The following is a 23,459-nucleotide window of genomic DNA, read 5'->3' on the forward strand; positions in this document are numbered from 1 at the left end:
TGTCAGCTGAGAGAAAGCTGTGGTTTATAAGTTTACTGTAAACAATCACATCAGAGAAGGCTAGGCCTCCTTTTCAAACATTACATAACACATTAATGATACTAACTAAGGTCGCGTTTACCATAGGCTTTTACACACACACACACACACACACACACACACACACACACACACACACACACACACACACCTGTCCTAAGGGTGTGTCTGTGGGTGGTGGAGCACTCCTCCTCCTTCATAAGCCGCTTCCTCGCCTCCATCAACAGAGTCGGTCCGGAACTCTTACCGAGACTTGCCACCGGAACATTATCGGTTCACTTGATACGGATACCGGGACTTCCCTACAGTCATGGTTCGGGTTTCTTCGCCCGCGTTTGTTTTGCTTCTGTTTGTGGTGAGTACACAAAGACTTTACCGTCTTTTAACTGCCGTGTTTTTTTTCCACTGTTACAGACTCAACCGTGTTTTAGAAACTTTCTTTTGTGGTTAATAACTCTCAGTGTACTATCACGACTTCGTGAAGGTCTAAACTCCAAACGTAAATGTTATACTGTTGTTAGAATAGTGTTAGAGTTTCTCATTTTACTTGTTACTGTGCGTTCACACCAAACGTGATGGACGCGATGAACGCCACAAGTTTCCATTCAAAATCAATGTAAATGACGCGATGAAGCGTCCATCGCCTCATCGCGGTGACATTTGTGATCAAGCGACGCGATACTCGCGTTACGGGCGATGACATCGCGTCCATCGCGTTTGGTGTGAACGCACAGTTAGACAGGTAATATGGAACTACCTGTTTGTGATAAAGGGACGGATTCTTTGTGAGTTGATGGAACTTGGACTTCTGCCTGCAGGTAAATAACAGCCTAACTGTACTTCTCTTCGCAATCTAACTATCTTGCTCATGTTGACCTGAACAAATACTTGGCTGCCATGGCAACACAGGTGTGGGCTGTGCTGTCTTCACTTTCTCAAGACAGAGACATTTCATGTCTCATCCAACAACTCTGTACATAACCTCGCCCTAACTGTGGAGAGCTTGTTGATATGAGTTGGTGTACTTTGTTAAATCAGCCTTAACCAAACAAGACAAATAAACCAGAACATTTTGTGCGAAAAAATCTTTTTCAAGCTGTAGAGGGCGCTCCATACCACATTTTTAAAATAAAATGTAGATTTTCCACAGTTTGCACTAAACTGTCAAGATTTTGAGCAGGATCAGTCAGTAACACTACTTTACAACCAGAAACAATGATTATCAGCTGAAAAAATGGTTTTAGGGTTTAGTTACTCTTTAAGTTTTCACTGTTCTGCTGGCACTGGACGTCAAAATGACATCAGAAAAATGTTGGACTCTTTCGTTGGACAGACATAAAAGTTAAGTTGGAATGAAAATCAGGTTGATAATATTTTAAATGTCTTAACAACTTTAGAATAACACGTTGTTGCATGGATGGTAACATTATGATGTTTTGCAAACATTGGGTTTTGTTCTCCATACCATCAGACTATATGTTGGTAATCTATGTCAAGAATACGTTGGCAGGAGTTTGATTTTGGGTACTTAACAACACAACTTAGAGCCAACAAAATGTTGATGTCATCTGTTGTCAGTATTGTGCGTCAAATTGATGTTAGCATTAGACATTGACTTTTGTTCTCCTGATATCACAACCTTAATTCAACCAAATATCAACATCTAAGGATGTCGGTGTCCAGTTGGGTGGAGTTTTGCAGCTCTGGGCAATAAGATTCCTGAACTAGTCAGCTGTAATTTAATTAACTGACCACAGTAATGTTTTTTTTTTCTGACCATAATGCTTTTTGATGTTGCCTTTTGCTGATTTAAACCAAGACCAAATTCACATTTAATAGATAGCTGTTCTGTGCCCTTTGGGGGTGTAAGTTGGAAATTAAAGCTTTAGAACAACATGTCATCATTTATGAGTGCATAATTCTCCTTAGGAGAGAAAGAATAGCAATGACCATAGAGATATAATTATACATGAATAATTAAGGTCTCTTGTGTCTCAGTAACTGTCTCATACATGTCATGTGGGGACAAAGGTGAGTCAGACTTTCGCCTCACTTCTCAGAGATGTGAGGCCACTCCCTTCTGAGAAAGTCTATCATTACTCTTCTGTCATCCAGACATGCCCATGCATTGACCAAACAGGTGAGGCCTAGTTAAATCTACTGGGAGTGGTAGGGTGTCTCTGTGTCTCCTCTGAACACAAGCAGCTCCGCAATACCTGACCAGACCAGTGGATGTTTTTACACAGCGCAGGCCAGGCAGGGCCTCACAGTATGTCAAGGCTGTGGTGCTTTATACAGACCAGGTCCAAAATTAAAACGTTAGTGAACATGTTGCGTATCTTTAGAATTACAAGGCTACTCTAAGGTAAAGTCACGCCAGAATTTACGTCCCATAAATTTAGGTGAAGTGGCCAAGATGCATTGGCTTCCTGCTGTAAATAGGTCTGTTCTCATGTGCCATGAGTTCTCCCTAGTAAAAAAAAGTAGAATACAGTATACTAAATGCAAGTATGCTACAGCACACTGAAGTGTACTAGCAGTCGGACTATGAAAATGGGACACCTATTTTTGTACTTAATATATTGTAGTTGTAGAAAAGCTCAGCTTTAAGTAGTTTTAGTGTACTTTACTGTACCAAAATGGGGCTATTTTAAGTATACATAGGTACACTTTAAACATGCTACTACATATGTATTTTCATACATACTGTAGCCTACTTGCAGTGAAATTAAAATACATTTTATAAGTACAACATAATTGACTTTGAGCATACTCAAAATGTACTAGTAATAGACAATTCACATATTTATATTCAATAAATAGCATACTCATAATCACACTTTATGTTTATTAGCATGATAGTGAACAGTGGTATATACTTTTAGTGTACTCTGCTACACTGTGAGATACATTAAAAATACACTTGCAAAATGTAATTTATGGGATTTCAGATGTGTTTTGAGTACACTGATGTAAGGCTTAAAATTAACCACCACGGTGGTGTGGTGGTTAGCACTGTCGCCTCACAGCAAGAGGGTTGCTGGTTCGATCCTGGGTGTGGGAGCCCTTCTGTGCAGAGTCTGCGTGCTCTCCCCGTGTCAGCGTGGGTTCTCTCCGGGCACTCCGGTTTTCTCCCACAGTCTAAAGACATGCAGATTGGGGACTAGGTTAACTGATAACTCTGCCTGTCTGGCACCCTGTCCAGGGTGTACCCTGCCTCTCGCCCAATGTCAGCTGGGATAGGTTCCAGCCCCCCCGCAACCCTTAAGAGGATGAAGCGGTTAGAATGACTTTGGAATATGCCACCAGGCAAAATCAGTATTTATACTCTTTATAATTATTCACCAAAAATCAATTAGAAGAACTAACAATTAGTTACAAAACAGTATGCATGGAGTGTTGCTCAGCTATTAAAAAGGTGTCCCTCTGGTGCTGTGTCGTGTGGGGTTCCCATTAGTGTATAGCTGTTGAACAAAACTGAAATCTGAATTACTTAAGAAAGCCATTATTATGTCATATCTTTTTAGTAGCAGTTAAAAACATGCAGCCTGAGCTGACATGCTGCAGCCGAGTGTGAAAAACAGTTGTGTCAGTCAATTTGTTTAGATTACAGATATGAAGTTGAATTTCTGACTGTTCTGATTTCTCAGATTGGTCTAGGAATGATAAAAGTGTCAACAAAATGGCCTCAAAGCCAACACCTTCCATCAAATCCAAAAGACCACTAATAGAAGTTATACAACTCAATAAAAAGGACCTGAAAAGCACACTCAGTTTGTTATGTGTGGTGTAACTTGTTAACTAACCAATTCAAATGTCTGACCTTATTAAATAAGCTAATTAATGCTCTCTAATGGGCCTCAATATAGGTTAATCACAGGGGGGATTGATACATCACAGTATTGCAATACTTTTTGTGGCAATATTGTATCGATACCCAGATGCCAATAATTTTTTTTGTTATGTAAATTGTAACTTTTGGTAGCCTAATAGAAGAATGAATTTAATTGTTATTTCAGTGGACCAGATACATTTTGCTACAATAAAAAAACTGAAGTGAGATACTTAACCTTTAAAACTTATCTTTTATTAACTTATTAGATAAAACAGATCTTATTAGTTGAAACAGATGGTGACAAAGTTTTCCTGTGTGGACACAATTTACAGTTGAAAAAAGCTAATATATCACAGTATATGTCATTGCAATACTCAGCATATAGCTAAACTTTTAAAATTGTATGGTGACTTAATTATTGTGATAATATTGTATCACAGGACCTCTGGTGATTCCCACCCTATTTATCATATTAAGACTCTGTCACCAACAATGAAGCCTGTCTGAGGGTTATGCATTCACTCATGAAGTGGAGTTACAGTTGGGTAAATTTTATTGCTGCATTGCAATAACGAGGACTGATGACAAAGACAGTTCAGTGCTTGATAAAAGCGGTATCACCATTTTCAACACATAAAATGCTATTGTTGACTTGCCAAGCTGGCTTGAGCAGCTGATGCATGTCACACTATGCACACTTCATAATTAACATGCAGCAATAGACACTAGAAAAGTCAACAGTCAGTACACACTAAACAAGGTCGAACATGTCGGTTCCCACCCTCTCTCTCCAAGCGGCAGGTCAAATTTCAGCCAGACTGAACAGCGGGAGGTGAGATCTGCAGCAGGAAGTGAATGTTTCTCTCCCCACCTACACGAACAGGTTGCAAAAGTTGACACATCTTCTCAGGACTGTTTGGGTGTATACAGAGGGTGCTTAACTGACATCTCACTGACTATCTCATGTTTATTTTGTTCTTGTGAGAACAGGACACCGGCACCTTCCATTCTTTTGAGTGTATGTGATGCACAGCTCCACCAACTTCACACTGGGCACAGCCCTAATCAGCCAGAATAACTGGAAACATCTGTGTGGGTTAATGAAGGACAGGGCTGCTGGTGGCTGTTTGGGTGCTTTCAGTGCAATCGCTTTGTTTCATATTTAATGAACTCTCAGGAAGTTGAAAGTTTCAAGTTTCTTTAGTAGTATTTTTTGGCATAAAATTCTGTTCTAAAGTCCTTCATTGGTATTAGCAGCATATTAAAAGAAATTTACAAAAGGATTAAAAATCACTGAGATCACTAAGATACTCCACGGGCTGCGTTGGAAGCCTGACCATGTTTTTAAAAATGTCATGCTCCCTCTGACTCGGATAGTAGCTACATTTAGTTTAGTTCCACAAAATGCAGTTTGAACTGTGAAATGAGAGAAAACTAATGTTTCTGAAAGTTGTCTGGGAATATGTAAGCATAACACTGGGCTGTTTTGTGTAGGTTTCTCTCATGATTCACTGTTTAGCATTTTTTTGTATTTTCTGGCACAGCTGTATCCTGTGCTGTGATTTATTGATATGCCAACCTTTAGACTGACCTTTAGACTTTAGACTGCAGCTGAATTTACATACACATGTGGACAAGTTATGCACGATAATATCAGCAACTCAGCGGTATCAGCCAGTACTGGCTTTAAAATGAACTATCAGAATTGGCCAACATGCTTTTTCTTATTTGGCACAATGAATGAATATTACATACATGAAAAGAATTGTATTTTATGTCTCCATCTGCTGGTGGGCCATCACAACAAGAGTATGCATGCATAATATTATGTTAATTCCACTACAGAAGAGACTTGATGATCACTAAAACTAGGTGGGAAAAAAAGTGGACACATTGATTTATCGTAGTATAGTATATATATATAGTATATAGATAGTATTGGTTATCGGCCAAATAAGTTGTTACATAATGGCATATTGGAAATTGGCAAAAAAATCCAATATCCATAGATTAATCTGTCAAGTAAGGGTTCTTTGTAAAGTAATAACATCTATTGTGTTGCAGGCTGCTATCGTGGTGATTGCTAATACTGCAGAAAATCTGGTAAGAAAAAGAAGAGAATGGATCATCCCTCCAACACCACTGACGGAAAATGTAGACTACACTCAAAAGGAATCCATTGCCAGGGTGAGTCACTGAGGCATGAATGTACAGGTTGCATGCGTTGCTCTTGTGAAAATACCTACCATTTATATTTCTGGTATAGTGCAATGATCAGGTCCTCTGCTTTGTGTTTCAGATTCGCTCAGATTTTGAATCTCAGTCAGACATTACGTACTCTCTAGAAGGTGCTGGTGCAAATAAGGAGCCCTACCATGTGTTTGTAGTCAACTCTAAAACTGGATTCATCCGTGTGACCAAAGTGCTCGACAGGGAGGAGATTGATACATACAATGTGAGTGATACGTGACAGGTTCTCTTCTGTTCTGTTGTACTTTTTGACTTTGATGCCACTTTTCCTGTCAAGAGATTCAGTAGTTGATGCTTTTCTCATGACATATTTCAGTATTTGGCGACCATTTGCTACATATCAATGCCGCAGACATGCTTGCAAATGGATGTGCTAAATCAGATGATAAAGACAACAACATTAAGGAAACATTTCTGTTTTAGTTGTCAGGTATTGCGAAGTACACAGATGGCAGACTTGCAGAGAAAGACATTTTCATACGAATCAAGGTTGTAGATGAGAATGACAACCCTCCAGTGTTTGGAGTCATCAAGGCCGCAGAGGTGAAAGAGCTCAGTGCCACAGGTCAGTGTTTCTACTCCATATAATTCCCATTCTAATATGTGATGCTTCTGTAGTAATCCTATATGACTGAATAGTATATTGTATATGTGAGATCATATATTTTATTACCTCTTTCTAATGAGCTGTTTAAGGTCACATTATATACATGTTTACTGTAGTTACTGAGAGGCTCCAAGAAGGGTTGGTTGAAGATGCTACAACAAATCATCTTTATTTAGCTCAATACCAAGCCTCTTAGTTATTTCCTGAGGAAAATCCTGTTCAACACACCGTATGAGCTCACAATTTTCATAAAATCATGAAAAATAAACTGCTTTAAAAGTTTAGAGTGAGTAATTAGCTTTAAAACTGCTTGAACTGACATTATAAAGGTACGTAGCAGCTACCAGCTCTGGGAAACAGTTTGACATCAGTTAGGTTTTCAACCATGGGACAAGTCATGCATTCAGTAACAGCATTAAAGGGTAACTTTGGTATTATTCAACCTGAACTTTATTTTTGTGTCTAAGTGACTAATGGGAGGAAGAGTTTTTGAAAATGACCCAGTATTGAGAGAGACTGCTGCAAGTGGCAGCTGCATAACAGGCTACAAGTTTGTTTTTGTCATTGACAGGCTCTGATCATAGTGAGTGTCTTACAGCATTATGGAAATGATCCCTTTAGAGATTTACCTTTTTGATAAAGAGCAAGATCCTTTTTGTTTAACCAGAAATAGCCCCAAAATTGCCATCACCATTTCCACCAGACTCTATTTAATTAAACTGTAATTTTATTATTGTGAACACACTTGAAGCTTGACAAAAACAAAATAAAACTAACAAAAAATATATTGGTTCAGCTCTGGTTCAGTTGAAATAAACCAGTCATAAAAACAGATAGAGAGATAGAGTCCAGGTTAAAAAATACCGAAGCCAGCCATTAAAGTTGCACTGTTTTCTGAGGTCAGTTTGCCTCTTTCTTCTGACCTGGTACACTAGCAAGGGTTAACTTTAATGCATTCAGTTTGCTGTCATCAGAGCACACCATACTGAAGAAAGTGGAACTTACATTAAGCCTAATGATTGAAATTATTTTAATGCTGTTTTTACAGGGACTTCAGTTATGAAAATAACTGCAACTGATGCTGATGAACCAGGGACGGTGAACTCTCAGATTGCCTATTCCATCATAGATCAGAGTCCACCCCATGACATGTTCTCCATTTCCAATGAAGGGACAGTGTATGTTAAAAATTCTGCCCTGGACCGAGAGGTACAGTATCAATTACATCCACAGGGACAGTGCCAATTCTAGAAAACTGAAATTCTGCACTGCATCAATATCTGCTAATCCATTAACCAATCACATTCAGTCAAGATGATATTAACAAGTTGGTAAAAACAACATGATGGATTCCTTCCCCTATAACAGTCTACTTCTTTGCATTCTCACCTTCATGAATCTTATTTTATCGTTAACTCTACCAGTTATACCAGTTGCTTGGTGACCTGTACATTCTTAACAGTGGACAACAATGGCAGCAGCAGGTGAACCATAAACTGTAAAAATAATGGATGTAGCTAGTGTGACATCACCAATTGGTTTGTGCACTCCTGTTTTGAAGCCTTGAGTTAGGCATTTCAGCTGTCGCCATCTTGGGTTTTTTGGAGCCAGATGTGACCATATTTGGGTGAGAGGCTGGAGCTGTGGAGGAGCAAGGAGTGGATCTGACTCAGGAGCTGGGGACACTATCAACAGACAGCCTCTCACTCAAAGTGGCTTGCCCTTTATGGGTAACTTTAAGATTTAATAAAATATAAATGGATGACTTATTTAAAAATTCACCCCTGTACAGCTGCCATGAATGTTGAAATTAGCTATAGAGACCAACAGCTGCACCTGCTGTTGCCATTTCAGGACCCTCCAACCAACACCTTGATCCCAACAAAAGCATGTGGTTAGCTTTAGAGAAAAACATCATGGTTTGGATCTACATTCAAACAGGCAGCAAACACAGGCAGCAAACACTGGGCTACTGGGTGAAAGTCAGGGGTTTGTTGGAGTCATCCACCACCCCTCCCTCTCACTCCATAGGGACTTTCAACTTCCTTATATTACGATGTTACAGGCACTGTTTTAGACTGACACTGTCCAGCTGCATATCATTCTGCGGCATCACATGCTGCACGGCTGTGTTATGAACTAACGCCGCCTGTCTGTGTATCATGCAGTTGCGGCAGGAGCCTTCCAGCTGACCAGCAGCGTATCATAACACTGCAAAAGGTTCTGTCTAGCTGTGTTACAAACTAATGCCGCCCAGCATATCATAGTTTAGCAAAAAGTGGCTTTTGGCGTTAGGTGTCTGATGCTGAAATCACTGACAAAGTGGCAGGATTTGACGACTTTGGAATGACAACCGGCGGTTGGCTTCATTTTTCAGCCACAGAGTTTGCCACTTGAGGCGGGCAGCAACATTTGCCAATACAGGTACACTCTTGGATTCAGCTTCAGTCCACAAGTTGGTGTCACGGTCTGATTACAGGCAGCAAAACCTACTAAACAAGCATATGTAATATACCACAGACATCGGCCCCAACTGTGCTGCACCACAAGTAAACAGTTGTAGATCATCAATCATATGATTTGCTTCAGCTGAAGTTCACTTTAAAGTATCTTTGAAGACACCACCGTCTCACCCACTGTCACTGTGCCTCTGGTTCTTCCACAGGATGTCTTGGCACCTGTAATATGCATGCCTCACATGTTTTATAAAGTACTTAAAAGTAAGGTACATTCTGTAGCTCTATTAGATTATTTTGGAAATATGAAAACATACAGCAGAGTCCTTAGTTCCTGCTCTAGCTCTGAGTGGCTTTGGACAGCCTGCACATTCATTCAGTGGCTGTGACTCCCATAGCTGCTGAACATGACAGTTGTTACTCTGTCTTATCCAAGGTGCACCCAAGCAGGGTACATTCATCATAGTTCACCTATCAAAGTTTACACTTTATTTCTAATTTTCTAATGTTTTCTAATTTCAGAGAGCAGATAAGTACACTCTGACGGTTAAAGGTCAAGACTTAAATGGCAAACCAGGGGGACACAGTGCAACCACCACTGTTACCATTAAAGTCCTGGATGTGAATGACAACCCTCCCACTCTGGAACACGAGCAGGTAGTCTTCTTTCTCATATTCTTCTATATCAACATATATACCCTGTATATTGGTGTGAGCAGGGGTTTAAGAGTTGACTGGTTACCTTTGATGAAAAAGAAGATATGGAGATGTTGACATGCTCATGATGTCACAGATCACACATTAAAGTGTTAAAAAAAATTATAGTTAAATATGGCAGAAATTAATCCTGTTCCCTTCATCTCATGATGTATTTTACTTGCAGTATGAGGGCAGCATTGAGGAGAACACAGATGGTGTGGAGGTGATGAGGATCAAAGCAGAGGACCTGGACCTGAAAGACACAGAAAACTGGGAAGCTGTGTTTGAAATTGTAAAAGGCAACGAGGCTGGGTACTTCAGCATTACAACAGACCCCAAGACCAACGAGGGCATCCTAATGCTTGACAATGTAAGGCAGTTTGAATTTATTAGAATCATATTTGTCAGTCTCCCAGTCTTTTGTGGGATGAACGTCTTAAGTGCAATCAGCATGCTGCACACACAAAAAATGAAAAAAGTCATAAAAGGAGTAGGCATAGACACGACAAAAAAATCATCTTTATTCAGCTCAATACCAAGCCTCTTAATTATTTCTAGAGGGAAATCCTGTTCAACACCCCGTATGAGCTCAAAATTTTCATAAAATCGTGAAAAATAAACTACTTATAAAAGGTAGGAGCCTGCTAAAAGTGCTTGTTTTTCCAGTAAGTGTCTGAAAATATTATGGAAAGGATCCCTTGAGAGATTTTCCTCTTTGTGTAGGAGTATGATACTTTTTGTTTAACCAAAAAAACCTCCAAAATTGTCATCGCCATTTCCACCAGACTCTTTTTAAATAAACTGGAATTTTATCATTGTGAACACATTTCAGGGAAGCTTAACAAAACCAAAATTAAAAAAAAAACAAAATAAATATTGGTTTATCTGTCCACCGTTCCAACAGTCACCAACTCTGGTTCAGTTGAAATAAACCCTTAATTCACCTTGTTAGATGTGAAAATATGCTGACTCTATAAACGTTAAAATGACCGTTTATCTAAATGGTGTCTGGTGGCTTTGCCGATGGTGATTTCGGTGCTGTTTCTGGTTAAACAAAAAGGATCTTAAACAAAGAGGTCTGGCTATGTAAGGATACATCATAAAAGGGATATGTGTAGACATGACTAAAAAAAAATAATGCTGTCGTATGCAAACATGGTTTCTTGAAGGGAAGTGACCCTGGAACCATTTGACAATCCCCCAGAGTTTAGAAGGATCATACCCATTTAATCACACCTGTGGGTGCAAAACTGTCAATAATAACTTTGTGTTTGCCTTTTGACAGGCTGTGGATTATGAGGATGTGAAAGACCTTGAACTGGGACTTGCTGTGAGGAACAAAGCTCCACTATATGATGGATCTGGGCCATACGCTGGAGCTGGTATAAGTTTCGGAGGGGGAGCAGGCGGGGGAGGAGGAGCAGGCGGGGGAGGAGGTGCAGCAGGTTCAGGTGGTGCAACTGGTGCTGGTGGTGGTGCAATTGGCGCAACTGGTGCTGGTGCAGGAAGTGGGACAGGAGGATCATGGTGGCAAAGTGGGACCTCAGTTAAAACCTATCCAATCAAAATCAATGTGAAGAACCAGCCTGAGGGGCCAAAATTTGACCCCAAAGTCAAGGCTATTCCCATCTCAGAGGGAGGCAACTCCGTCAGTATTAATGATGTTATTAGCATCTACCCGGCAATTGATGAAGACACTGGGAAACCAGCTGAGAATGTCAGGTCAGTGCAAACACAAACACATATACATGGAAGCCTTTGCAGTTAAAATAATGTTAGACATTTTCTACACCCACTGATAATGACTGACACAGCATGTTTCTGTTGTAGGTATGCCAAGGGCTCAGACCCTGACAACTGGCTCACCATCGACCAAGAGACAGCTCAGATCAAACTGAACAAGATACCTGACAGAGAATCTCCATTCCTGGTCAATGGGACATATATTGCTAAAGTACTCTGCATTACAAATGGTACATTTTCCCACTTTGTTTCTATTCCAGCTTCAGAGTATGTAATACTAGTTAGTACTTTGACTGTGGAAAGGTACAAAATATCTAGCTTTTTGCAAATCTACAAGCCCTGCCACTAGTGAAGATGTAAAATGTAAAGTTTGTTTTGTGGATGCCTTTAGAGGAAATGTCAGTGGCATTGTGAAAAAGTTAACAACAGTCGTCCCTTTAGATTATGAAATTTGTGCAGTATTGTCATTTTCATCCAAGAAAGCTGCTCAATACAAGTAGGATGAGGATTTGTCCACCTGGCTGTTTGTGGAGAAAAAATATAGATGTTATAAACAGTCCAGTAGTCCAATTCACATTAATAAAACACCTGTTGTCCACCAGCAGGAGGAGTGAAGCGTTTGTCTATGAAGAATGGAAATAGGAACAGAAGAAATGCTGAATGATCTGTTTTTCTTTTCTCCTACACAGATATGCCTGCCAAAACAGCCACTGGCACAGTAGCCATCCAGGTGGAAGATTTTAATGACCAGTGCCCCACCTTGACCAGTACCTTCCAGACTATGTGTACCACAAAAGATTCTGTTTTTGTGAGCGCTAAAGATGAGGATGAATTTCCTAACGGACCTCCTTTTAACTTTGTCATCATCCCTGAGGGCACTCAGGGCAAGTGGCAGGTGGAGCATCACAATGGTGAGGTGATCCTGATAATTATTAGTTAGTTATGTAAATAAATATATAAAAACATACAAATAAATATAAAATTTGGAAATTCCCGTGTCGACCGGAGTCGGTTTCTGCCACAGATTGGTTTCTTGGTTTTACACCTAGAAGTTGCCAAAGTGTCAGTGTTTCAAATTCTACATACGCATACCAGTGCTTTAAGCTTCACAAGTTATGGCCTCAAGACTAGCATTAAACTTGTTTGACTAGGACGCTTGGCATGCATCTTAGAACAGCTGACCACCAGAATGTCTGAAACTTTGTTTTCCCAACTAGAATGTGGAAAAGCCTAATTGAAACGTGAGTCTTTTATTCAGAATTCTGTAAACTTTAAAGTATATTGACTTATTAAACTTGTAATATGGTTGTTTTGTTGCCGGCAGACACTGCAGCTATCCTGAGGAGCCAAGAGACCATGTGGCCTGGGGTCTATGAGGTGACTTTCGAGGTGAAGGACCAGCAGGGAGAGGCCTGTCCAGAACCACAGAAAGTGTCAGTCCAAGTTTGTACCTGTGAGGATGGGTTGGTGTGTGGCGCTAATGGTCAGCCCGTCAAAGGATCCAAGTTAGGACCTGCAGGCATCGGACTGCTATTCCTGGGCCTGTTGCTGTTACTACGTAAGTATGATGTGATGCTCATTCTGATGAAGGGTTGTGTGATCAAACACTTCTGCTGTGCTCAAGACAGTCCTAAGACTGGCTGAGTTGACTTTTAGTGTAGGCCAAAGATGTGTGTATGAGAATCCACGTTTGCTGGCTGATAAAAGCCAAGGAGTTCTCCATACCTCAGTAAAGCCTACCAAACTACACAAGCCATGGAAATGGCTGTCTATCCATCCATCCATGAGGCAAACAGAAGTGTGGCAGGGACCCTCTAGACTGTCTCAAAGACAAGAGATTTTGAGTGCCTGAAAACCTGCCTTCAAATATGTATAAGTATTTCTCTTCAGCATATTAAATATTCATGACAAAATAAGCATCAGCTAAAGTAAAGTACATCCAAAGGTATTTTTCATTTATGCTCAAAAAATCTTCAAGGCTGTTTTTTTTTAAATGACTACAATTGAAGCTGTTTTTAAAAAAAAAAAGAAGCTTTCAGGTACTTTAAAATGCTCCACCAACCACAAGGAACTAGTAGTTTCAGTGGGAAAATTATTTCGATGACAGTCTCTAACAGTCCCAGTTTTGTTCAAGGTTAATTCCAAGCCGGAACCTCCGAGGCTGAGAAACGAAGCCAATGCGGAAGTGCCATAAACTGCAGTTCATGAAACGTTACAGCCTGGTACAAAAACGGTTATGGTCTCTGTAGCTTATTCCACATTCATGGCAACTTTAGGAGGGGTGAATTTTTATATAACTTACCTGTTTACGTTTTACTTAGGCTTAAAGTTATGCATATTTAAGGGCGGGGCCACTTGATTGATAGACTGTCTGCGAGGCATCACTATAGCCAATGAGTCGCTAGCCTTTCATATATGGTCACTTCTGGCTCCAAAAACCCAAGATGGTGACGGCTGAAATACCAAACTCAAGGCTTTAAAATGGGAGTCCATAAACCAATGGGTGATGTCACAGTAGCCATGTCCATTATTTATACAGCCTGTGGATAATTCTGAGCTCTTTACTTTCAGATGTGATTTTGGGTCTGTCCAGCAGGTGGCAGTAGCTAAATCTGACAACACACTCAAGAGACCAGAATGTGAGACTAGTCAAAACATATCAGACTAATTACTACAACATGCAACTTAGGTCAGAATGTTTATAGAGCTAGTATTGGTAATTAAGAACTACAGGGTTGCTTATTGTAAGAGGAAACATAACCACATTGTGTTGTGCAAGATGACCTGAAATAGCATGTTCTTTTTTAGAGGACCTATAAGGACCACTGCAGTCCTCTCACCACATTTTAGGAGCCATTAAGTTTGACTAAAACGTCGCTGCTCTTGTTTTTACAGTCCTCCTTCTGTTGCTGCTCTTCTGCCAGTGTGGGGGAGCTGGAGCTCTGCCAGGGGGCTTTACTGAGATGCCTTTCGACACCAAATCACATCTCATTAACTACCGCACTGAAGGCCAGGGAGAGAACACAGTAAGACAACGTATTTACCTTTTAAACACTGACCATCACTGCTAAGGGCAGGAATATTAGCAAACATACTGGTTACTTGCTGTCGAGATAATGTTCGCTTGAAAGCTGCAGTTAGTGGTTGTTTGACTGCCAGGCAGCAGAAAACTGTTGACTCTGTTCTAACATTTGGACCATATATCTTTTACAGGATGTGCCGCTATTGAACATGCCAACACAGGTGGATGGAAATATGGTCGCCATGGGTATGGGTATTTTAGCAATGGCGCCCGGGGCAGGTATTGATTGCCAGAAATCTGTCACTTCAATGGACGGGATGAATGGGGCCATGTATGAAGACAGTTATGCAGGTGGCTACAGAGAGGACAGATGGGGGATGATGAACCAGGTGACAGGAAATGGCCTCTACTCTGAGTTTGAGGGCAGAGAAGCGAGAGTGGGTGGAGCAATGTATGATGGCATGGCTTTGCCAGACCACTTCTTGCGACAATACTACACTCAGGTGAGGAAAAAGTCTAATATTGCTACTTCTATTTACTTTCTGTAACCCACTTTCAGATTTAGTTACCCTGGGTGTAATTATCTTAATCGTTTTTAGATGAAAACAAATCCACCTAGATAAAACAGCCGAAGCTTGAACAGCTCAACTGCAAATGTTTGTGCCATGACAAAAAAATCACACTGTGTAGTTGTCCTGTCAGGTAAAGCAAAGGTTAAGTTTGGTCTGTTCCCTTAAAGGGACATCTCACCAAAAATTTTGTCCTACCTGTTGTGCTGTTTATCAATCTAGATTTTTTTTGGTGTGAGTAGCAAAGTGTTGGAGAGGTGAACTGTCCCTTTCAGACCCTATTCCAAAGATTTAAGTGCTAAATAGAGTACTTGCAGGTATGACTTTTTTTTGGTAGGCTAACATGAAGTCAGTGTTGCCCTGGTCCCCTTGTCAAAAGCGAGACTCAAGAACTAGCACCACCACTAGCCATCAGCTAGTCTTGCACGAGTTGCCATGTAAACACAGCAAGCCTGCAGGGAGGGCTAACTGACCACGGTGAGAAATTATGCTATAAAAGTGGAATGAATTACGTCTTTTCAAGTCAGTTTTGCATGCCGTGGCTTCAGGGCACTTGGATTATGATGGACAACGTTTTTGAAATGTTTTATTACATTTTCAAAATGTGGGTTCCATGCACTTCAAGTGTAGCTGTTATTCCGGATAGATAACTCATGGTGTGACATGCTAACAGCTTATGAATACAAACTTAAAAGTCTTTGAAGAAAATACTCTGGGCACCACCATGGTTTTACACTAAGATGGCAGGCATTGTAAGTTGTAATGTTGTCTGAACATGTGCATGCCAATGAGATTTTTGGTATTTAATTTAGGGTGACACTAGCAAATTAATGTAAACTTCAATTAATGCCAAAATGCCCTAAAAATCCACTGGTCCGTCACAAAAAGGTAACCTTGGTGATAATTTTCTTTTTCAACAGAAGGTGAGCAGTGGAAACGAGAACATTGCAGTGAAGGATGGTCTGCTGGTTTATGACTACGAGGGCCGGGGCTCCCCTGCTGGCTCAGTGGGCTGCTGCAGCCTCCTGGAGTCTGACAATGACTTGCAGTTCCTCGATGACCTCGGGCCAAAGTTCAAGACCCTGGCCGAGGTGTGCGGAGGCAAGATCACAACTGAAGTCAAACCACCTGTCTCTCCTCTGCCCAGTGCCTCCATCAATACTCAGACCTCAGTATCAAGTGTGATGACTGCCCAGCAGCTGCCCCCTCTACCCAAGCTGCAGCCAACCGTCCCTCAGACTGTGGTCAGGGAGACATCTGAGCGTTCTCAGATAGTGAAGGAGAGCACAGCCACAATGAAGGAAGGAATGACCACAGTGAAGGAAGGAAGGACCACAGTGAAGGGCGGGGTGGCAAATCCAGGCCAGATGCTTGTGCTACAGCCGCAGCAGCAGCCCGTCTACTACACCACCACCCCTGTGCTGCAGCCGATGCAGTATGTAGTCCAACCACAGGTTCAGAACACAGTACTGCTCACTGAGGCACCAGCCACCAACCTGCAGGGCTTGGTACTGGTTAACGGCACCCAGACTGCACCTGCTCAAGGCATGGTTGTTCAGGGGCAGACAGTGATGTCTAGTGGACAAGCCCAGGGCCCCAACATGGTGCTGGTGGAAAGGAGTGGAGTCCAGGGGGGTGGTACCAACCTGATCCGCACTGGCAACCTCTCTGGCTCCCAGACCATGATGGTGGTGGGGGGTAAGGTCCCTGTAGGGTCAGTGAAAGCACTAAATGGGAGCCAGACCCGCCTCGTGCAGGGGGGCACTCTGCAGTCAGGAGGGCTCTCAGGATCTCAGAGGGTCCTGGTGGTCGGAGGGCAAACAAGCAACGGTGGGCAGCTGGTCCAGCAGGCAGGAGGCCTGTCCCAGAGGAGTGGCCTCTCTAGCGCTCAAAAAGTCCTCTACAGCACGGGCAGCACATCCACCGGCTCTCAGAGCAACATAGTGGGTTCCTCTGCCACCACAGTGAGCACAAGCCCTACCTACCAGAAGGTGGTGGTGCAGGAGACAAGAGAGATCATCAAATGAGAGACTGTCAGGGCAAGAGAGGACCTTTCCAGTGATACCAATAAAACTGTTCCTCTGGACTGGTCCAGGTGGTGATGGGATGCTTGTGGGACTCAACAAATGCAAGACAGCTAACAGAAAGTGGGCAGGATCCCCATATTATCTTCTTTACATTTGACAACACATTTTAAAAAAGAGTTTGTCAATCCCAAATAAGCAGACTCCAGACAGAGGTCTGGGGCGACCCAAAGCAGAGGCAGCTTTACAGCACATGGTCAATACTCCAAACAGGGTAACAAATAAATAAAATGTAAATGATAAAGTGGAATAATAATGATAGCAAGCTGATCAGGTGGAAATATCCTAGCAGACATCTCCAATGACTTTATACTGTTATGGACTTGGTTTTTTTTTTTACTTGTTCTCTTTCTATGCTTCTTCATGCAGTGACACAGAATGTACACACAGAATCATGTTCACTATACAGTTAGTAAATCCTCATGTTATGTTTTATGTTGTCTCTTGTTCAATCGTCTGTTATCACATATATATTTTCTGTTGTTTTGTACCAATTAAAAAAACAAACAAAAAAACCCTATTGGTCAAATATGGAATGTCTTAGCCAAAGAAGCTGAAAATGAGCATATGCTGTGTTTTGACATATTCTTAATAAAACCCAAATAAAACCAACCCTCTGGTTCATTCATTTTTCAATGTTTCTCAGGTAGAAATGAGAGCTTGTGGTAAGAAAATACAGCTTAACTTCATGTGCTGCCCAAAATATGCAAATTTCAATGAGAGAAGCTCAAACAGACATTATGGTGCCTGATAAATACCGTTCTATACTACTTTGTATTACAGTCTCATTGGTAGTATTGTCAGTAATTGCAGTAGCAGTGTTGAGGGTACTGATAGAAAGCGTAATCGCTGAAATGGAGGAAGACGGGACAACACTGAGGCTGTGCATCTCTTAAAAGTGAAATGTGTGAGCAGTAATTAGTATCTAGTTTCTCAAAAGGACAGGAAGAGGGTACTTGCAGTAGCTCTGGTTGAGAGTGAGAGGCTGTCAGCAAATAGTTTGTTGGGTGCAGGGAAACAGATCTGTGTGGGTACATGAGACCCTAAAAAAGTACAGGGTAGATCCACCTCTTTTTGTGGATGTTTTTTAGCCAAAAAGCTACTTGAATATCAATGAGAGTAGGGATGCACCGATCCACATTTTTTCACTTCCGAGCAGCACAGATACAAATCAAGACACTACTATGTAGTCATGTTGTCACGGTACCAAAATTGGGACCCACGGTACGATACCAGTGAAAGTATCACGGTTCTGAGTAGTATCATGACAGCGAAAATGAGGCAGATGTGCCTTTTGTCATTTATAAAAAGATAAATCACTTTTCTATAATACATCAATGATATTTCAATGGAATAAATTACTTATTGACTTATTCATACTTCAAAAACGGCATCAATAAGTGATTAACATAGCGGAGATCAAAATAAAATAAAAAAATAAAATAAAAATCAGCCAGCCACCCTCCTCCCCTGACAGGTCCCTTCATAAATAATGAACAGTCCCTAAAGTGCGGTGAGGTTTGTGGGCCATTACCTGCCACAGAGAGCGAAATGTGAACGGCTCGTTTCTTCTCTGACACATCATATACCTGTGTGCTGCCACAGTTTGGCTGTTCAGGTACTTTTGGGCAGTCATGACGCCAAGAAGAGGACATTATTGGACCTGGAGTCGGACTTCTGTCGCCGGTACGCCATATTTGACAGGAATACATTCCCGTCTGTGTCTGTGACCCCCATTCAACCCACAACCGACAGGATTTGCCTTTAGTTTCTGCTGCTGGTTGAAATCTGTACTCGCACAGCGTGCTGAGTGATTTATTTTGCACGCACGCACTATTTTTAGTCGCAAATGCCAGTGAAATTCTCACACCGTAGAGCTCTGTAGTGGAAAACAAATCACTGTAGCATAACCCTAACCCACAAGTAAAAATAAATTAATAATAACTTTTACTGCTTGAAGATACTCAATAGCTCAGTTCATACCTGAAATGCCACTGGACACAAACCACTGCAGTAGCATATCGAGTGCCAGGTGGACAGCTCGCGCCATTATTGGACCCCGCATGGACAGTCATGCTCTTGCGAATGGACTTTGATCTTCTCCCACAGCAGTGGTACCTGAGGTACCCTGGTACTACGGTATTCCAACATTATGGTATCATATGTACCGTCGTGTTTTAGTACCGCGGCTAGTGCAACACTACTATGTAGCAATCATCATATCATTCCAGAAGACAACGTGAAAGCACAGACGCACCTCATGGATCGGAAATTTCCGCAGGTAGATCGTAAATTTCCGATCCGTGAATTATGTTGGTATCAGAACCCGATACCGATACTGGATCGGCTCTGCCCCATCCCTAAATGAGAGTATACTCACTTCCTCCTCAGTAACCTAACCATCTACCTAGTAGTACACCCACCTCATCAACTACCATGACACCACTGCTCTTCAGCTTTTGTTAACCACAGACCTTATTTCAGGCATCTAACCAGAAACTCATTCAAACAACTCACTGACTTCCAGACGAGGGAACCGGGAGTGCACATTCCTGATGCACTCCATAGACCTGAGAGGCACATATGGATACTTTACAAAACAAGGCTAAGCCTGTTTGAGGGATAGAAACTGTAGATCCTGTACATATCAATGCAGTTTGATGAGTTCAGATTATAACTTAGACGCATTTGTATGCATTTATTTCTTGTTAAACAAAAATTTGTTTTATGGACATGTCTAGTAATTGTAACTGTTTTGCCGCTTTGCCCAAACCTGAGCGTACGCAATACCTTAATAAATTAAGGTTAACTGCCATCATGTCAACCGATCTATAGGCTGAGATTAAGCTGGAGTGGACAGTCTGATGCTGCTATACTCTATGACTGTACTGCAGCAGCCTCCCACCCAAGATATTAGCCATCCATCAGTAGTGACCGTCACCAGTGTTGGGATTCACAGGATCACAGATGATTTATCATTTGGTAAAATCATCACTGGAGATTTAAAGGCTTTTTCCTCTGCATACTCTTTGTTCTCCAAACAGAGAGAGCTATGTGACACCCATCTCCACAGGAGATCTCACCTCACACCTCAGTGAGTCCTAAAACTTGATTGGACAAGACCTTTACAGTGACATGTGACTGATATCACAGGCATCTGTAGATCTGTGCTCCCTTCCACAGATCTCTCTCTCTTGCTCTGGAGCTTCAACAGCTCACACCTCTCTCCGACTGGGCCTGGAACAGCAGAGGCCCAGACCCTTGCTCCTTGCCCCAACCACTAAAGAGAGAGGAATTGATCACAGACTCTCTTGCAAACACAAGGTTTGTAACTAACTTTCCAGCAACAAGGAACTAAGTGAGTTAGCACCCAGTGTCTAACTCTGCTAAACCCTGAGCGACCAGCTTCCTTGGAGTTTCACCTTTAGAACAAAGGACTCAACAACAGCCTTATTCTGCTGGCTAACAAAGCAACACACCACCAAGTGACTCTTTCTTCCATCCATTCAAGGATCGGTAATGCAACAACTGGGCATAGTTTATCACAGCTTTACAGGCTAAGCAAGACTATTTAACTTGTTGTATGTGATTTGATGCTGTTCATTGAGTTATTGTTGTGACTGTTTGCAGTTAGGTCATTGACTAGTTGGCTTTGCCAAAGCTAAGTGTTTAGTTTGCTAATATTGTTCACAAACAGATTCTGGCACCCAACTAAACAATCTCTGCACTAATCCAGACCTTCTTTCCCGCTCTCTCTCTCTCTCTCACACACACACACACACACACACACACACACACACACACACACACACCAAGCTTGTATATAGTTAGTTAGAATTTGTGTGTTTTGGTTTGCTTTGCTAGTTTGTGAATAAATATAATTCTTTGGAATCATGCCTGCTCTCTGTTTAATGTTGCACAAGAGTGAATGAATAGTCAACCTCTGCTGTGTCAAGAATTCCGAAATCCTTCAGGCATTACCGTTAATTTTGGTTGTTGTCATTAATTTAATTATTAATCAAAACTCCAAATTAATAGTTTAGCGTATTTTATGAGACTGATATCTTTAACTGGCTAACATTTTTCCCTTTATGGGAATGGTGCCCCACAAGGTGATTTAATGTTAATTAAGTCACATTATTTAATATAATTATTATTAATAATTATTAATTATTTCCGATAGCCATTTAAATCCCAATATATTTTGTGCCCCTTGGTGAGACCTAATATGTTGATCCCAACATATCTGGTGCCTCCGTGTGAAGCCTTTTGTGTTGACCCCAACACCAGGATCATTTAGCAGTTCACCACACTGCCAGTGAATAATTACATATCCTATGTGGCTGCAAATCTCAGTGTGAAAGCCTTGATTAACCTGTTACACATTATCTTTTTGGCATTTTCCAGTTTCTCTTTTGACGTGACAGTGCTGGTCTGGTCTAGGTGTATCACATGCCATAACTGACAATTCAATGGTCATGAAGCACAGCACTAGATTTCAACTTACTAATACAATACATATTTTGCGTAATGTTAAACGGCTTTTGGGATTTTTATGAACATATTTTAAATAATAGGTTCTGGGTCCAGTTCCATTTACATGCTTCCTCTTGGCCACCTTATATATGACATAATATCAGTTTCCATTTCATGCAAATGATGCTCAGATCTGTCTAAGCTTTGACCCTAAAACAACAACCAGAACACTGTCAATCTGCTAAACTGCCTTCATGACACCGCAAGTGGATGTTACAATATTTTCTGCAGTTAAATGATGATAAAAGAGAGATACTGATCACAGGTCAAGATAGTGCAAACTCAAACAGCCTTGGTTCAATGTCCCATGTGATACCCCAGAATTGCAGAAATCGTGGTGTCATTTTCAGTGAAAACATAAGCTCAGACAAACATGTTAAATCAGTGGTTCAATCATCTCAGAAACATTCCAAAGAGCAGACCATCTCAAATCTGGAAACTGTTATCCATGTCTTGATAACCACTTATTTCATTACTGTAACTCCTTGCTCTCATCAGTAAAAAAAATCCTCTCCCCCTTCATTCATTTTCCATAACTGCCTATCCTGTTAGGGGTCATGATGGGACTGGATTCTTTCCCAGCTGACATTGATGGGGGAGAAGTGGGGTACAATCTGGATAGGTTATCAGACTATCACAGGTTCTCAAACATAGAGACAGACGACCATTCACGCTCAAATTCGCACCCATGGCCAATTTAAAGTCACTAATTAACCCACCCTGCATGTTCTTGGGCTGTGAAGGAAGTCAGAGAACCCAGAAAAAAAGTGAAATATTTTGATTAATGTAATGGTAGCTTAAAAGAATAGACAACAGAAAATGTATTTGCTACTGTAAAATGTAGACTATTAAAGAAAATACATATCCTGCCTCTAGCCCATCCAAAATTCTGCTGCCAGGATTTTGACTCGGGCTAGGAAACACGACATTTGACTGATCCCTGTTTCCTTACACTGGCTACCTGTTGCTTTTATAATAGATTTTATGGTATTATTAACAACTTACAAAGCCCTAAGCAGCTTTGCTCCAAGTTACTTATCTGTGCTGTTATTGCCCTACATCCCTTCTCGCACCCTGAGATCCTCAGGCGTGTCACTCCTTGTTGTTCCTAGGAAATCAGGGCCACGACCTCTGTCTCATCTATTAAAATCACTTTTAAATCACTGTTTTAAAATTGCTTTTGGTGATTTTACTTGTTTTAGGACATTTTAATCAATCGTACCCTGTTTTTGCTATGTGCGTAGTATTTGGCTTATTTCATGTCATCCTCTCTGTATTTAAATGTTGCCTGGCCTCACAGCAAGAGGGTTCCTGGTTCAAACCCTGAGGTCGGGGAGCCCTTCTGTGTGGAGTCTGCATGTTCTCCCATGCGAGTTTGGGTCATCTCCTGCTTCCTCACACAGCCCAAAGACATGCAGGTTAACTGGTGATTCTAAATTGCCTGTAGGTGTGACTGTGAGTGGTGAATGGTTGTCCATCTCCTTTTACCACCTGTCCAGGGTGTACCCCACCTCTTGCCTGCTGACAGCTGAGATAGGCTCCAGCCCCCTCACCACCCCTAACAGGATTAGTGGTTACATCAGATGAATGAATGTTTTTCAATTCTTGTTTTTTGTTGT

The 23,459-nt window shown here is 41.3% G+C and overlaps 1 protein-coding gene across 1 annotated transcript; it reads left to right on the plus strand.

Annotated features, from left to right (window-relative positions):
• Positions 1-255: 255 nt before the first annotated feature.
• On the plus strand, positions 256-17,916 carry dsg2.1 (desmoglein 2, tandem duplicate 1). The gene is made up of 14 exons (XM_049588013.1): positions 256-394; positions 5,939-6,061; positions 6,174-6,329; positions 6,548-6,689; positions 7,780-7,940; positions 9,710-9,844; positions 10,071-10,256; positions 11,172-11,608; positions 11,717-11,859; positions 12,319-12,540; positions 12,954-13,187; positions 14,525-14,655; positions 14,843-15,154; positions 16,141-17,916. The coding sequence occupies exons 1-14, from the start codon at positions 350-352 to the stop codon at positions 17,245-17,247; spliced, it is 3,534 nt and encodes a 1,177-aa protein (XP_049443970.1). The 5' UTR covers positions 256-349; the 3' UTR covers positions 17,248-17,916.
• The last annotated feature ends 5,543 nt before the right edge of the window (positions 17,917-23,459 follow it).

The sequence above is a fragment of the Epinephelus fuscoguttatus genome, linkage group LG10, assembly GCF_011397635.1.
Source record: "Epinephelus fuscoguttatus linkage group LG10, E.fuscoguttatus.final_Chr_v1".
Lineage (NCBI taxonomy): Eukaryota > Metazoa > Chordata > Actinopteri > Perciformes > Serranidae > Epinephelus > Epinephelus fuscoguttatus.